Source organism: Erythrolamprus reginae, chromosome 5 (genome assembly GCF_031021105.1).
Source record: "Erythrolamprus reginae isolate rEryReg1 chromosome 5, rEryReg1.hap1, whole genome shotgun sequence".
Classification (NCBI taxonomy): Eukaryota; Metazoa; Chordata; class Lepidosauria; order Squamata; family Dipsadidae; genus Erythrolamprus; species Erythrolamprus reginae.
Genome location: NC_091954.1, coordinates 20,266,287 through 20,283,329, shown reverse-complemented (window position 1 = coordinate 20,283,329; position 17,043 = coordinate 20,266,287). Strand labels below are relative to the sequence as shown.

General features: G+C 39.8%; 1 protein-coding gene across 1 annotated transcript in view; it reads left to right on the top strand.

Moving 5' to 3' along the window:
* Positions 1-17,043, top strand: part of CDH23 (cadherin related 23) — a 726,582-nt gene that overhangs the window by 670,991 nt on the left and 38,548 nt on the right. Inside the window, exons 46-52 of the mRNA XM_070753910.1 lie at positions 608-1,066; positions 4,031-4,147; positions 5,380-5,604; positions 8,945-9,114; positions 13,134-13,271; positions 14,742-14,861; positions 16,293-16,470. Of these exons, the coding sequence (XP_070610011.1) occupies positions 608-1,066; positions 4,031-4,147; positions 5,380-5,604; positions 8,945-9,114; positions 13,134-13,271; positions 14,742-14,861; positions 16,293-16,470 (1,407 nt within the window). The remainder of the gene's footprint in view (positions 1-607; positions 1,067-4,030; positions 4,148-5,379; positions 5,605-8,944; positions 9,115-13,133; positions 13,272-14,741; positions 14,862-16,292; positions 16,471-17,043) is intronic.

Sequence of the window (17,043 nt, the reverse complement as noted above, 5' to 3'; positions counted from 1 at the left end):
TGTGCTTATGTTTTGCACATATTTTTTACAAGAGTCTTCGGAGATGGGCGGCATACAAATCTAATAAGTAAAATAAAAGCAGATTGTGGAAAAATAAAACAAGTTAATGCAGCATCGCTGTGGTGCACATCTTGCTCTAAGGCAGGCGTGTCAAACTCAAGGCCTGGAGGCCTGATCTGTCCTGCAGGATGCTTAGATCTGGCCCGTGGGGCTGCCCTAGAAACAGCAAAGGTGCCTCTGCCACCAAAAACAGAGTTTCCAGGCTACATTTTCAGCTGCAAAGCCTCCTGCCCTCTTCTGCCAGTGAAAATGGAGCTCCAGGAGGCCATCACAACAGAAAATGTAGCTCTGGGATTCATTTGTGCTTGCGCTTTGGGCACTCGGCAACAAAAAGGTTAGCCACCACTTCTCTAAGGGATAAATTTTAAAACTTCCTTTGCATTATCCTACATTACTGATAGAAAGTTATGGAATTATTGGAGATCAGTTGAGTTAATTGAAGGATATTGGAGGTCAGATGAACTAATTCAAAACGTTCACTTGTTTCTTCTGAAGTTTTCAATAACTGAAATATCCTCTCTAATAATACAGTCTGGGATTCCCCCAGGTTTTTTTGTGCTTCAGGTATTTGCAACTGATATGGATAGTGGCCTCAATCAGCAGCTGAGCTACCGGATAGAGAGTGGAGCTCAAGATAAGTTCTTGATTCATGCTAATACCGGGGTCATCAGCGTGGCCAACATAACTATAGACCGAGAAGAAAAGGACCACTATCGCTTGACAGTGGTTGCTACAGATCAAGGCACACCGTCTCTCTCTGGTACTGCCACCGTGAGCATCCAGATTGATGATATCAATGACTCTCAGCCAGAGTTTCTCAATCCCATCCAGACTGTCAGTGTGCCCGAATCAGCTTCTGTAGGCACAGTTATAGCTGAAATGACAGCAATTGACAAAGATCTCAACCCCCGGCTGGAATACTACCTCATTGAAATCCTGGCCAAAGATGATACGGATGCTGTCGTGCCCGACCAGCAAGGAGCTTTTTCAGTGGATTTTCGAACAGGTACAAGAGTTGGAAGTAAATACGATAGATAACCACTGTGTACAGGATCTAACTACTGTGGTCAAAAACAGCAGAAAGGGGGGGGGACCCCTAATGCTTCGTGCCGTATTGAAGCTGAAAAATAATATTATTGGCCCAAACTAGCAATTATGTTAAGCCATATATCAAATGTGCATTCCCAGATTTTAATATATTGGGGCCAGGGGAAAAAAATAGCTATTTGCCCTGTAAGGATCAGTTTCCCTTGGAAAATGAGAATATTACCAGAACAACAAATAAATAGCATGGAAGATGTCCTCCCAATATCTTCTGCCTTTTTTTTCTTTCCTTGTCATATCCTGCTCCTCTTTCTTCTTCTTCTTCTTCTTCTTCTTCTTCTTCTTCTTCTTCTTCTTCTTCTTCTTCTTCTTCTCCTCGTCCTCCTCCTTCTCCTTCTTCTCCCCCTCCTCCTCCTCTTCCCCCCCTTGCTTTCTTGGGCACTTCCAGACACCAGATTTTCTGGTGTGCAAATCCTCTGATTGTACCATTTAAATGTAGCAGGGATTGAACTAACTATTTAACACTCATAGGACATTAGATAAATTACCATATTTCCTTCTTTGTGATTTTAATAACATCACAGAGAACCAGCCAATGACCAAACAGAGCAAAGGACAAGGACAAAAATTGATTGGCCAATACCGCTTTGGACAACCCCTCAGTTACACATGAAGACAATTTTCTTCTATCTCATCAACCAGCAGGGCTCCTACCGCCTCAATTTGGGGAGAGAACATCAGTTTATCTCTATCTTTATAAAGGGTAGGGGGGAAGGAAAGGAGGGGAGAGGAAAGGGGATGGAAGGGAAGGAAAGGGGAAGAAGGGAAAGGAAAGGAAAGGACCATAACAATTCTATATTGAAATTGTTGGTAGTCCTGCCATCACATCTCAGCTGATCAATAAATTCAGCTTGATTAAGTATCATTACTGTCTGGAAGAGCCCTCTGTGTTTTCCTACACACTTTTGGTGGATACTTGCTTTAACTAACTATCTTTTTGCTTTCCTTACCGCTGTCAGACCTGCAGGTTTGATTTCTGTGTCTCTATGTCTATGCTGCCTGTTATCTTTGCATCTCTGTCAACACTCTATTCATTCTCACCATCATTGTCATTGTCATCATTCCTGGTTTAGTGCTGGTTTGTGTCTGGCTAGCAAACTATACTTTGTGCCACAGCCTTCACAGACTGAATGATGACCGCCCTCAGAAGCAGCTAAGGGAATGGGAGGGGTAAGCATTTTTAGGGTAAGTGATCCTTGGTCTTGTAATTTGGTTTGCTGGGGAGTGTAGCAAAGCTTTCTAGAGCCAATGACGCAATTTGGTGATTCTCAAAAATTTGCTCACAATTCATGGGTGATTTTGAAAAAAATATATATCATGATTTCCCTAAGCAATGAGGTCTGTACAGGAATATTATTATTCACAACTTTGCTAAGTAGCTTAGACTGAGAAACTCAAGTAATTTTTTTTAAATTATTATTATTATTATTATTATTATTATTATTATTATTATTATTTATTGGATTTGTATGCTGCCCCTCTCCGTGGACTCGGGGCAGCTAACAACAGTAATTAAAACAATATGTAGCAATCCAATAATAAAACAACTAAAAACCCTTATTATAAAACCCAGACATACATACTGACATACCATGCATAAACTGTAGAGGCCCAGGGGAAAAGAATATCTCAGTTCCCCCATGCCTGACGACAGAGGTGGGTTTTAAGGAGCTTATGAAAGGCGAGGAGGGTGGGGGCAATTCTGATCTCTGGAGGGAGTTGGTTCCAGAGGGCCGGGCCCACCACAGAGAAGGCTCTTCCCCTGGGTCCCGCCAAACGACATTGTTTAGTTGACGGGACCCGGAGAAAGCCCACTCTGTAGGACCTAATCAGTCGCTGGGATTCGTACGGCAGAAGGCCGTCCTGGAGATAATTTCTCAAGGTTACTTGCTAAATTTCATGGCTGAGCATAAATTTAATGAAACTGTTCATGGAGGGTAAATATAATGCTATTGTTCTTTTAAAGTTTGGAGTGATTTAAGAAAGTAACACATACATGCTGTTCAAACTCTACATAAGTGGAGCAGCTTGTAAATATAAGCAACTTCATAAAGTTCATTTAAAACAGAGTCTTAATCATGAGGCATTAAAAGATAGATAAAGTGAACTTAAAGAATACAGACCCATCTTAGCTGACGATGAGAGTTCATTTGCAACCCCTGTTCTGAGGAAGCCTCCTTTAATACTATTTCTGTACAGAGAGAAAAGCACATTTCATTCAAGCCCTGGGATCAATTTAGCTTAGAGTCAGTCATCTTTCCCACAGATGCCCTTTCACAGGTATGTTTTTGTTTATAAATACTGCTTATAAAAAGTTGTAGAACACGTGATAGCAGTCTACAGGTATACGAGGGGTTGCCACAGAGAGGAGGGGATCACTTTATTCTCCAGGGCACCGGAGGGCCGGACAAGGAACTGACCAAGGAGAGATTCAACCTGGAAATAAGGAAGAACTTCCTGATGGTCAGAACGATCAACCAGTGGAACAACCTACCAGCAGACGTTGTGAACTCCAATACTCTGGACATTTTTAAGAGGAAATTGGACTGCCATTTGGCTGGGATGCTATAGGGTTCCTGCTTAGGCAGGGGGTTGGACTTGATGATCCGCATGGTCCCTTCCAACTCTAACAATAAATAAATAAAAATAAAAACAAAGGGTTTAAAAAAAAAAGTAAGTAGGGCACAGTGAGAATGGATATAAAGAATAAGGTGTATTTAGTAAATGGCTTGCCAATAGTTCACTTAGGGAAAGACCCTTGAGTGGGAAAAGAGATCAGGAAGAATGAGGGACATTTCAGCAATTCTCCATAATTTTATGTGCTGCTGAATTTGGAAGTATTTTTCTCTTTGTTTTGTATTTTTAGGAGCGGTGAAAGTGAAGTCTATTTTAAACAGGGAACTGGTGGCTACTTATGATGTCACAATCTCTGTCTATGATAATGCCAGTGAGGTCCTGGAGCGCTCAGTGAGTGTGCCAAATGGTGAGAGAGTTTCTGCTCCAGATTAGATTAATAATGGTGTTAATATTTATTTATTTTATTTATTCATTAGTCCAATACACAATACATATGGAATAGAATAGACATGAAGTAATATATATAAAGATAATATGTAAAAATAGAGGAGAAGATATATGAAAGGAAGAAAATATATATGATATATGAGATAAAGGAAAGACAATTGGACAGGGGACGAAAGGCACACTAGTGCACTTATGTATGCCCCTTACTGGCCTCTTAGGAACCTGGAAAGGTCAATCGTGGATAGTCTAAGGGAGAAATGTTGGGGGTTAGGGGTTGACACTATATACTTTTTGAAGAAAGAAAGACAGCAAACTGATTATTTATTTATTTCAATTTATTTATTTAGTTTGCCAAGCATGTATGAGAGAACAATTAGAAGTATGAACATAGCATATAAACAGGTATAAGTATATGCATAAGAACTGAGTGTGAATGATGGGAACATTTGGAAAGGGGTGACAGGTGTGCTTATTCACGCCCTCTTACAGACCCCTTAGGAATGGGTTAATGTCTTACTTGAAGAGGGAGAAAACTTTTGGATGTTTGATAGCTTAATCAGATGAAGATATGGCTTTTAAAAGAGAATAGATATATAAGAGGCTCAATTGAATGTCTACTGGGGAAAAATGTTTAATATTAAGCATTGCTGTAGTGTTTGTCTTCATATAATGTTTTATTTTAAGGTGGAGAAAAATAAAAAATATATACCCAGGAATGGGGTGAGGTCCATTGTTGACAGTTTTAGGTTAAAGATTGGGGGGTTTGAAGATGTAGCAACAGAGTCAGACATTGACCATTCTATTGCTGAAGTCGTATTTTCTGCAATCGAGTTTGGAATGGTTTACATAGAGTTTATTGATTGATTGATTGATTGATTGATTGATTGATTGATTGATTGGATTTGTATGCCGCCCCTGTTGTTTGCCCATGTATTATTGCAGTTGGACCTGAAGCAGTCATTAACAGGTAGGACAGACAATTTTGTATATTAAGCATAGGTCAGACCATACAGAGTATAGTTCTAGGTTGTCCAGGTCCCAAAATTTCAAGCCTGGTGGCATAAGGTTCCATTGGCACAGATTCCATTGCGAGCAGAGGAGTGGAATACTCTTCTCATGAAATACCTCTGGGCTCAATTAATATTCATGTTTTCAATATTACTTGTTGTTTTATTTTCCCCTTTCTTGCAGCCAAGCTAACCGTAAATGTTTTGGATGTTAATGATAATGCTCCTTGGTTCCGCCCTTATGGGGCAACATTTTTCACAGAACGGATACTAGAAGGAGCCACCCCAGGGACTACCTTAATATCCTTGTCAGCTGTAGACCCAGACAAAGGTGCTAATGGACAGATCATATATCAGTTGTTCAACCTCTCCCATGAGGGTTATGTCCAGCTTGAAGACAGCTCAGCAGGTAAGTCCCAAGAATTGTGGTTCTTACCGGAATATTTTTAAGAGAAAGAAGATGAGTCTACATACAGAAATTTAAAATGAAATTACTTTAAAAGCCAATTTTTGGAAGAAATATCCTTCTGGGTTCAGTTCCAAGTGGGGGGAAAGACACTGAATTCATGGAGGTTGCTTGGAAAGAAGGTTTAGTAATGAACAGGATCTTGCCACCTGCTAGACTTGCAAAAATGTATCCAAACCCATCACCACTATGTTGGAAGTGCAGGGAAAAACCAGGTACATACTACCACATCTGGTGGACATGTGAAACCACCCAAAAATATTGGTATAAAATCAAAACTATGCTAGAACAAATTACTTCCCAGATCATCCATGCAAAACCCGAACTATTTTTATTAGGAATCATAAAACAAAACTTTAGTAAAGAAAACAGATATATTATAATTCACATTATTACAGCCGCAAGGATTTTATATGCACAATTCTGGAAACAAGAAAAAAACCCAACCGTTCTATCCCTTTTGATTAAAATAATGGAATGTGCAGAAATGTCCAAGCTAACAATGGAATTGCAAAGCAAGGATGAGACAGATTTCTACAAAGCATGGGACAAATGGTACCATTGGTTAAAAAAAAGAAATTACAGTGTTCCCTCGCTTTTCGCGGGGGATGCGTTCCGAGACCGCCCGCGAAAGTCGAATTTCCGCGAAGTAGAGATGCGGAAGTAAATACACTATTTTTGGCTATGAACAGTATCACAAGCCTTCCCTTAACACTTTAAACCCCTAAACTGCAATTTCTCATTCCCTTAGCAACCATTTGGATTATTACTCACCATGTTTATTTATTAAAGTTTATTAAAAAAAATATTTATTAAAGGTGGATGAAAGTTTGGCGATGACGTATGACGTCATCGGGCGGGAAAAACCATGGTATAGGGAAAAAAACAGCAAAGTATTTTTTAATTAATATTTTTGAAAAACCGTGGTATAGCCGTTTCGCGAAGTTCGAACCCGCGAAAATTGAGGGACCACTGTACTTAAAAATTATTCATCAAGAAAAATATCCAACAAAAACAACTTGTAAAACTAGCAACCTACGTCACAAATCATAACATCAAATTGAAACAACAAACTGTAAACATCGATTGACACGAACTTTAAATTACAAAGAAAACAAACCCTTAAACCACTGATACGCATTGGCACTAACAATTACATCAAAAACATATGGATAAAACTTTAGGGAAATCTACACCACTATGTGCTTAAACCACAGGCCGCAAAGCATGAAAGCCCCAGCTCTAAAGCTGGCCTTCTCTTCTTACCACTCCCCTTTTGCTCCAATTTCCTATCCCCCTTCCCCCTATATCTCTTTCCTTTCTTCTCCAACCCCCTACCTTTCTTCTTTTCTCCCTCTCCACCTACGTGTACTATATAAGTAAATCATAAATGTTAGAATGTACATTATATATATCCCCTTTGCTTAAAAAAAAAAAGTAATGAACAGGATCGCATGGTTTGAACTCCTGAGCAGAAAGGGGCAGAGATGTTGAGAGTTTTATACCCTCTTGGTTTTATACCCTCTGTTGGACTCCACCCTATAGCTTCCCGTTCCTGTGTAAGAAATGCATTCCGATTGGTGGTCAGACTTCCAGGGGTGTGTGCAGGGACAACTCTAGGCTGTCCTGAGTCCCAGGCTTGGTTGAGCCTTGCTGGGTGATGTAATCTTCCCAGGGACCATGTGGTGAGTTTTTGTTGCTACATGAGTCCTATTATGCCCTGGAGGCCATGCCTTTTGTGCTGCAGGTGAGCTGGCTCCGGCCTTAATGGCCCATTGACAAAGGTGGGATGGGGTGAGCTTCTCCCTCCCTTTTAGGGGAAAATATTCTGCCCTTTTAATATTTACTAACATATTTCATTTTCTAGGAGAAGGGTGAGTTTTAACTTCCTACGAAATGTACTGATTTACTTCATACTTATTTTCAATAGTGCAGATGATGTCTTTCTTCCCAGAGACACCCAGAATCATCTCATTTTGCAAAGTATTAAGATGCTTTATTAACAGATGCAAAAATGGGCTGTGAATTTAATTGGGGTCAGGTCTGGATTGGAGGGGAGGCATTTAGGAGTCATAGGGCTATAGACTAGAAGGGGGACTTGTTGAAAGAAATGTGAAAAAAGTAAGTGACAAACCACTTCCCTACTGTTGCCAAGAAAACTGTAGGATATTTGAAATCACCAGAAATCAAAGAAACCCTTTTTTATTATGAAAGTAAAACTGTGTAATAGAGGATCTTGAACAACTAAGCTGCATCCTGTTTCAATTCTGGTTTTTGTTCCCATCCAGCCATGCCACCTTTCCACTTACATAAAATACATTCTTGTGGAGTCGGACTTTCACAACTGACTACGTAGGCCATCCATTTTTGGATGTTATTTAAAGATGAGTAAAAAAATCTCCCCAAACTGTATCAAGAATGCTATATTATTCATTGCCTTCTTTTTCTGCGACAACCAAAAAAATCAACTTGTGAAACTCTGAACAATAATAAATTTTTGGTTCCTATGTTTGTTTGTTTTTGTGAATATGAAGTCTTCGTGTGGGCTTTATGATGTAGGAATATGTATAAAAGATATTGACCTAAATACAGTGAAGCCTAATGGTTCAGGATCTTCATCTGTTTCTAGACACAGATTCCATTTCTGACACTAAATGTGAGAATAATCTTTTAGTTCACTTATCCCAAATAGTTCATAATATTGATTTAAAAATCAATTCCAACAGCCTTAACCGCATACAATATCATGATTTCATATTCTATCATATTTTCTTCAGGGTACAAATATATATGTAGTTTCTAGAACCGCTAAGTTTATAGTCAGGGCTATTCAGAGGAGAATACGTTTTATAGAACATATTGGGGTGGCATGCAAAGGAGATGAACTCACTTAAGAATATTTTATATCAGTATCTTAGATTTGTTTAATATAATCCTTTGCATGAGTTATATTCTCATGTTTTACTACTCAATTTTAGCATATTATACTGCATTTTAACTTATTATCTATTCAAATTCCCTCTATTTTAGCCAATTTTATTGTATTTTAACCAGTCACAGTTTTATGATGACCGATGTGGTCCTTTTCCTCGCTTTGATATGGTCGATTGACTAATCAAATAAAGTTGATATTGATATTGATATTCTAGCAGCAGAATCAGAGTATGTAAAAAGTCCTTGTGTCCTTTTAAGCATGTTGTAGAAATAGAATGAGGGGACAGGACATATTTCATAAAAGGATTACAGACAGTAACAATCTTCTCATTTGCCTGATCACTTTTAGGAAAGGTAATTTCAAACCGAACAGTTGACTATGAAGAGGTCCATTGGTTGAATTTTACTGTTCGGGCCTCAGACAATGGGAGTCCACGGAGATCTGCTGAAATACCAGTTTACCTAGAAATTGTGGATATCAATGACAACAACCCCACGTTTAGCCAGCCATCTTATCAGGTGAATTAAAGCAACATATGTTTATGAGAAAATAGGAGGGAGAGACAGACTGGGAAAAGGTCATTGTGTTGTTCTGTTATTTTTCTTGTCTAAAATACTTTTCTTTTTGCAGCCCTGTGGTTTAAATGTAGGATTGGATGATCCGGGTCACATTAAGGGGGTGGGGGGAGGGGAAATGTATATAATCTGTATACTCAACAGAATCTGGTGCAGAAAATACACCTCACCTGTATGGAATCCACATTGCATAACAGACATTAATACAATTGAAGGAGTCCAGAAATACTTCACAAGAAGAGTCCTCCACTCCTCCTCACGCAACAAATTACCTTACTCCTCCAGACTTCAATTACTATGGTTAGAAAATTTACAGCTACGCCGCCCCCGAACTGATTTAAATGTTGTTCATAAAATCATACATCACAATGTACTTCCTGTTAGTGACTTCTTCACCTTTAACAACAATAACACAAGAGCACACAATAGATACAAACTAAATGTAAATCACTCCAAACTAGACTGCAGAAAATATAATTTCAGCAATAGAGGGGTCAACGCCTGGAATTCACTATTGGACTCTGTTGTTTCTTCCCCCAATTCCAAAATCTTTAACCTTACATTATCTACAATAGACCTCTCCTCTTTTGCAGCAGAGGCAGAGTAATGACACAGACACAAGAGCTGGATTTAAACTGGGTCATTTTTATTAATTAAATTTGCATAATTTATTCATTAAATTAGCACAAATTTAACTAAAAAACCCTAACAAGGACCCGCAGTTGCTAAACACCACCCAGTTTTCCGCCCCTAACCTGCCTACCCAAATGACCAAAGGTAAACCAATTAGCCTAAACAGGGGGCGAAGCACCTCCTAACCGCCTATTCGTCACCGCAGTGTGGAATAGACAAAAAAACGGTCGCGGAAAATTACCAAGACCGCCAAAAATTCCTATTCGGCCCCCCTAAGGGCGACCCACAGTGGCACACTGTAACATAGGGAGGGCGGGTGGGTGTTCGCTTCTTGTCATCATTGGGGCAAAAAGGAGGCCCCAAGCCTGCACAGCCCCTTTTATAGGGCTGGCAGGCTCCGCCCCCGACGACGTCATCAGCCTAGGCCGATGATCTAAAAGGGCTGGGATCTCGTGAAATCTTGCGAGATCCCAGCATTCAAAATGGCGGCTGCGCCGAGGGCAGTGTCTCCCTGGCCCTGCAGCAAATCCAGACCGGGGATTACTCACCGGCCACGCATTCTAAGAGGCTGTAAGGGGGCGTGCATAAGTGCACTTTCGTGCCTTCTGTTACTGTCCTAATGTCTTTTTATCTTTTCTATCTCTACTTTGTACTTATATTATGTTAAACATACTGTATTACAATACTATATTTGTATGACAAATTAAATAAATAAATATCAACAAGATATAATGCAGTTCTATCAGTTCTACCATATTGCACATTACTTTTTGCAGTATGGGTGAAACTGTTATAAGAACTTAAAGGTACAAGAATTGACTTGCATTTTCAGATGTTTGGAACCTCCTCTGATGAGGTTCTGCAAAAGCTCTTGAGAAATGCAGAAGCAGGATATAAATTTGAGACAACTTCCTTATTGTCTATCCCCTCCATCTGGTGGCCACACTCATACAGCCTCTGAAGGAGAATTGTTTTAATATCCGTATCTAGTAGGCTTTGACAAACTTACAATTATCCTCCCAAGCTTCTTTCATCTTTTTAAAAGCAATTTTTAAAAGTTGGTACTGCAATAATTAATATTGTAATTAACAGATTAATTTATTCTGAATTCTGGATCAATTTTTTTATGTCATTGTAGTAATATTAGATAAGACCTAGAGTATTCTCTTACTTATTCACTGTTTTCCAACTAGAAAGATTCATAGAATGGTATCCAAATCCACATTAATTAAAAAGTAGATGATTATTTTAATTAAATGAAACACACTCAAAATTCTGGGAGCTGAAATCCATACAACGTAAACTTACCAAGTTTGAAAAACATTGGTAACATGATGCACTGGAGGTGAAGGGAACTGCAGAAGGCAAGCAAAACATTTTTGTAATGTTATATGAATCCTAAACTGGATTTTTTTTTTACTTCTTATTCCAAATATTTTAAAAAAGAGGTACTCAAAATAAATATTTGGTAAATGTTGATGAACAGTCATTATGTGTTTATTTATTTATTTAGAGAATTTATATGGCCGTCCGCTCACTTTCAGTAACACTAGAAGGCTTACAAAAAATTGTAAAAAAACTAATGTACAAAGTATGAAAACAATAACCTCCCTGGCAACAACAAGTAACCAAACTATTCATTTGATGGGCTCCACCCCGCTCTGGGTATTCCAGGCATGCTGGCAAAACTTTAGGGCCTTGGCTAATTTCTGCAAAGATGATGTTACAGTGGGAGGGAGCCACCAAGGTCTTCTGGTCTTGCCAGATAGCAGTAGCGTTAGAATTTAGACTTGTATACTGCTTCTGAATTCTTTTCAGCCCTCTCTAAGCAGTTTACAGAGAGTAAGTATATTGCCCCAACAATCTGGGTCAGGCATGAGCTACTGCTTCGATGGGGGAGAACGCAGTGGGGTAGCGAATATGGAGCTTCACCTCAGAGCACCCAATTTGCACTGAAAGATGTTGAAAGAAAATGCAGGGCGTCCTGCATAAGCCCACACCCACAGTGTGGTAGTAAAAATTTTGGTAACCCTTCACTGATCTGGGTCCTCATTTTACCCACCTCGGAAGGATGGAAGGCTGAGTCAACCTTGAGCTGGTGTTGAGATTTGAACTGCCAAACTGCTGGCAGCTGGTGGTCAACAGAAGTAGCCTGCAGTATTGCACTCCAACCACTGAGCCACTGTGGTTCTTACCCTTAAGGAGAGAGGACTGCAACATTCCCTGCCTCCCTGCTCTGGTGGATGTAACTTGGAAGAAACAGTCCTTCAGATAACCTGGTCCCAAGCCATGGATGGTTTTAAAGGTGACAGCCAACACCTTGAATTGCACCTCTAATTGTATATTAGAAGCAAGGCAAACTCTGAATAAAATGTCTTATCAGTATAGTGTATAAAGACCACCTTCTGCCGCACGAATCCCAGCGACCAGTTAGGTCCCACAGAGTGGGTCTTCTCCGGGTCCCGTCAACCAAACAATGTCGCTTGGCAAGACCCAGAGGAAGAGCCTTCTCTGTGGCGGCCCCGACCCTCTGGAACCAACTCCCCCCAGAGATTAGAATTGCCCCTACCCTCCTTGCCTTTCGTAAGCTGCTTAAAACCCACCCCTGCCGCCAGGTATGAGGGAACTAAGATACACTTTCCCCCTAGGCCTTCACAATTTTATGTATGGTATGTTTGTATGTATGATTGGTTTTTATATAATGGGTTTTTAACTGTCTTTTAGTATTGGATTTTGTTGTACTATTTTACTGCTGTTGTTAGCCGCCCCGAGTCTGCGGAGAGGGGCGGCATACAGATCCAGTAAATCAAATCAAATTAAATCAATCAGTGATACCAGTTCTATTTGCTCACTCTGTTGGACTAGAAGGCTTACAAAGTGTTTTCCAACCCCATCATTGTATAGCCCAAGGGTCAGCAACCTATGGCTCTTGAGCCGCATGTGACTCTTTCACAACCCCCACCCCCACCCCATTGTGGCTCCTTGTCACCACAATTTTGAAAGGAGCATCTGGTTGGCAGAGGGGGAAAGCAGGGCGTGCCTATGGCAAGGGGCAGGTTTTCCTGTCAGCTTCACAATTGATAGGGCTTTTGGTTAGGACTGATAGAGGAGACTCTATGGTGGGGGAATCGGATTTCCAGTCGGCTCCAGAATTGAATCAGGGGCTTCCGGTTAAGAACTTTGTGCTCTTTGAGTAGTTAAGGTTGCCGACTCCTGGTATAGCTCACTCTTAACTCACATAGTAACTGAATGTATTGGATATTATGATGCACCTTCATAATAATTTGAAGTACAACCACATCTGACTGTCGTTTTCCTCTTTTTTACAGAAGCCTGTTTTTGAGGATGTCCCATTAGGGACCATCATTTTGAGGGTTCGAGCCACAGATGCTGATTCTGGACGCTTTGCTCAAATACAGTATAGCCTGGGAGATGGAGAGGGGAAATTTGGAATTAACCCCAACACGGTATTATGGCCATATAAGAGTCCTGGGCTAGAAATATAATATCCTGGTCTCTACTTGCATCTTTATCCAACTTGTGCTAGGATTATTGTCAGGCAATTACAAAGCAATTAAAGAATAACAAAACAGCTCTCTGATTTGTTTGTGAGTTCCCAACTATCTATGTCTATACTAATATTTTACAGACTTAGCAACTTTAAGATGTATGGACTTCAACTCCCAGAATTACCCAGCCAGGGAAATTCTGGAAGTTAAAGTCTGCACATTTTAAAGTTTGCCAAGTTTAAAAAAACACTGTTCCAGGTGATATCACTCAATAACGTAGAGAGTGGTAATGATTAATAGAGTAGAGTAAGACTAATCTTGAACTGAACTAACAGTCTTTTCTGTCCCAAGCTTGCATTTGCAAAAGAAATTAAAATATTTGCCAGCTGCTGAGATAACCAGGTTTTGACATACCAATTATTGAATTTTCACTTTAACTTGTATGATGGCTTTGTATTATCAATTATTTCCTGTGATATTCCCATTTACCATTAATATATTTACTGACTTGCCTTAAATATTATTGTAAGAATAAATTATACCACATACCAGAGGTGGGTTCCAGTTTTCATCGCTGCTGGTTTGCTCAGCGCAGGCACACAGACACTTAGTGCCACTTTGCACATGTGCAGTGCTAAAACAAAACTGCTATGCATGAGCAGAAGCAAAAAAAATCCAAGATAGCATAAAGTGGTGCCAAAAGAACTGGCTTGGGGCATGGCAGGTCTGGGTCACTGCTGGTTCTAGCAATCCAGGCTGCCAAGTTACTACCAGTTCTATTGAACCAGTCCGAACCGGGGGTGAACCCACCTCTGCCCCATATATGTAACGAACAATAATTTGTGCATACAGCAAACTGAAAAATCTAGCTTAGCAGTAGTTAAGATGCAATTCTGATATAATTTTTCCCTTGGAGAGAATTTTGTAAATAGAAAATATTTTTTAAAGTTTTTAAAATAGATCTGGCATAATGATCACAGTACTTTTAAATATTATGCAGAATCTATTTTCTAACTGCAGTTTTAAGGGCTAGCCACACTTTGCCACTGAACCTAATACTAAATTCTATTAATTTATTTTATTAAGTAATAGTAATAACAATAAAGGTTTTATGCTAAAGAGAATATGGTAGTAAAGATGCAGTTTTGATAATTATAAAATAATATGAAGTTAGAAAATCAACATTCTCCATCTTGCCTGCCATAAATGGTAATTAGGAATAAATTACTGACTCAGTGTTGTTAGTGTAAAACTTGCTTTAAGTATCTGTTAGCATTCCCAAATTTGGTCTCTTTGGTATGTTTCAATGGATATCAGCTTCTAGAATATCACTAGTATTATCCTAGCTGTGAAATTCAGAGTCTTCCCACTTGGCATAGTTGTATGGTATCAATTTCTGATAACTTTCTGAAGATTTTTCTGTTTCAGGGAGATATCTACATTCTATCGACCTTAGATCGAGAAAAGAGGGATCATTATACGTTAACTGCAGTAGCAAGAGACAACCCAGGGGACGTTTCTAGTAATCGTCGAGAGAACTCTGTGCAGGTAATTAACTTGTAAATAGGTAGAATTTGCTCTTTGTTTTCATAATGCTTACAAGGTAGCCTCTGTCTTTGTAGGATAGAGATTTCCTGAGACTTATTTATGTCGACTATGCACAAAAGGGATGCGGTGGCTCAATGACTAAAATGCTGAGCTTGTCAATCAGAAAGGTTGGCAGTTCAGCAGTTCGAATCCTTAGCACCACGTAATGGAGTGAGCTCCCATTACTTTTCCCAACCTAGCAATTTGAAAGCATGTAAAAATGCAAGTAGAAGAATAGGAACCAACTTGGTGGGAAGGTAACAGCGTTCCATGCGCCTTCGGCATTTAGTCACTGGCCACTTGGCCACAGAATCATCATCAGACAGCACTGGCTCTTCAGCTTAGAAATGGAGATCAGCACTGCCCGCTAGAGGTGGAAAAAACTGGCACATATGTGTGAGAGGAACCTTTGCCTTTACCTTTATGCAAGAAAGACTACTATCCACCCACTCCCCAAAGCAACAAAAAGATCCAAGGATCTCTTCACCAGTAATCAGCACCCAGATCATCATAGATTAACTCCAAGATTAACATCAGACCAACAGTCAGATCCAAATCAAGAAACTGCCAAAGAGCCAATGAATCTCTAAGACCAACACACATACACACATACACAAACACAGGCAAGCCACTAGAATATAAACTAACAGCAAACAGCATTGACTTTGGGCAGTGAAACATCTGCAGGAAAACGAGCAACCTCAGAGACCACCAAGAACCCCTCAGGTCAGCCCTAAGTACAAATAATAATAATAATAATAATAATAATAATAATTATTATTATTATTATTATTATTAGACTTCTATGCTGCCCCTCTCCTTTATTATTTAGGTCTACATCACAAATCCCCCTTCAAATAGTACGTCTGTATTTCATAGAACAGTGTGGAGAGGAAGAAGCACAAATAGAATAGAATGGAATGGAATGGAATAGAATAGAATTTTATTTTGGGGGGAAAGATCAAAAGCAACATGAGAAAATATTATTTACTGAAAGAGTAGTAGATCCTTGGAACAAACAAATGGCCTGAAAAAGACCCAGAAACGACCTGAAAAACACCCTGAAAAAGGCTTGAAAACTAGCCTGGTTTTGGCTGGTTTGGGGGCCTTTTGGGGGGTCAAGTGCTCCAGTGCTAGCAAAAAAACACCTGCTAGAAATTAGAAAAGCATCTGGCAATGTGTGTGCCCACAGAGGTGGCAAGCCGAGCCCTCTCTGTGGGCACACACATTGCCAGATGCTTTTCTAATTTCTAGCAGCTGTTTTTTTGCTAGCACTGGAGACCCATCACGGCACTATATGGAAAGAATGGCAATTTTATTTCAGTGTTGTCCTTCAGTCTTCCCAAGCTCTTCTTTACCTGTAATTTCTTTATTGATTTGTGTTGATTTCAGGTGATAATTACAGTTTTGGACATCAATGATTGCCGGCCCCAGTTTGCCAAAAAACAATATAGCACCAGCGTATACGAAAATGAGCCAGTTGGAACCTCTGTCATCACAATGACTGCTGTTGACCTAGATGAGGGAGACAATGGAGTGGTAACATTCAACATTGAAGGATCTGGAGTCGGTGTGTATCTCTAGTAACAAACAAAATACTGTATCTGTCAAAGCAGATGATTGACAAACCATAGAAATCTCAATGGCTCAGACACTAGCTGCATATTTTTTTGGTTTATCAAAAGTAGTTAATTTTTAAATGCAGAGATACAAATCGGTGCACCATAAGACATATTTGCATTGTATCCATATTAGTATTACTAATTCATAAGTTTTATGATTAGTGATGGGCGAACCCAACGGTGTTCGGGTTGGGCAAATTCGGACGAACTTTACGCAAAATTCGGATGAACCCGAACCGAACCCGAACGGGGAATCCCTCCCATGAAGAGATTCTGGGGGCAGAGCCTTGACGTCACCGGCAGGTTGCTAAGGACGCTAAGGTGATCACTTTCTGGATTCCATGGAATCCAGGAAGTCGATCACCTTGGCATCCTTAGCAACCTGCCAGTGAGGTCAAGGCTCCACCCCCGCAATCTCTTCGTGGGAGGGATTCTCCAAATCCTTCAAAGGGAGGTCTTCACGTAAAAATAAATGTTGTTATTTTTACGTGAAATGACCGCCCTTTGCTTGCAGCGCCGCT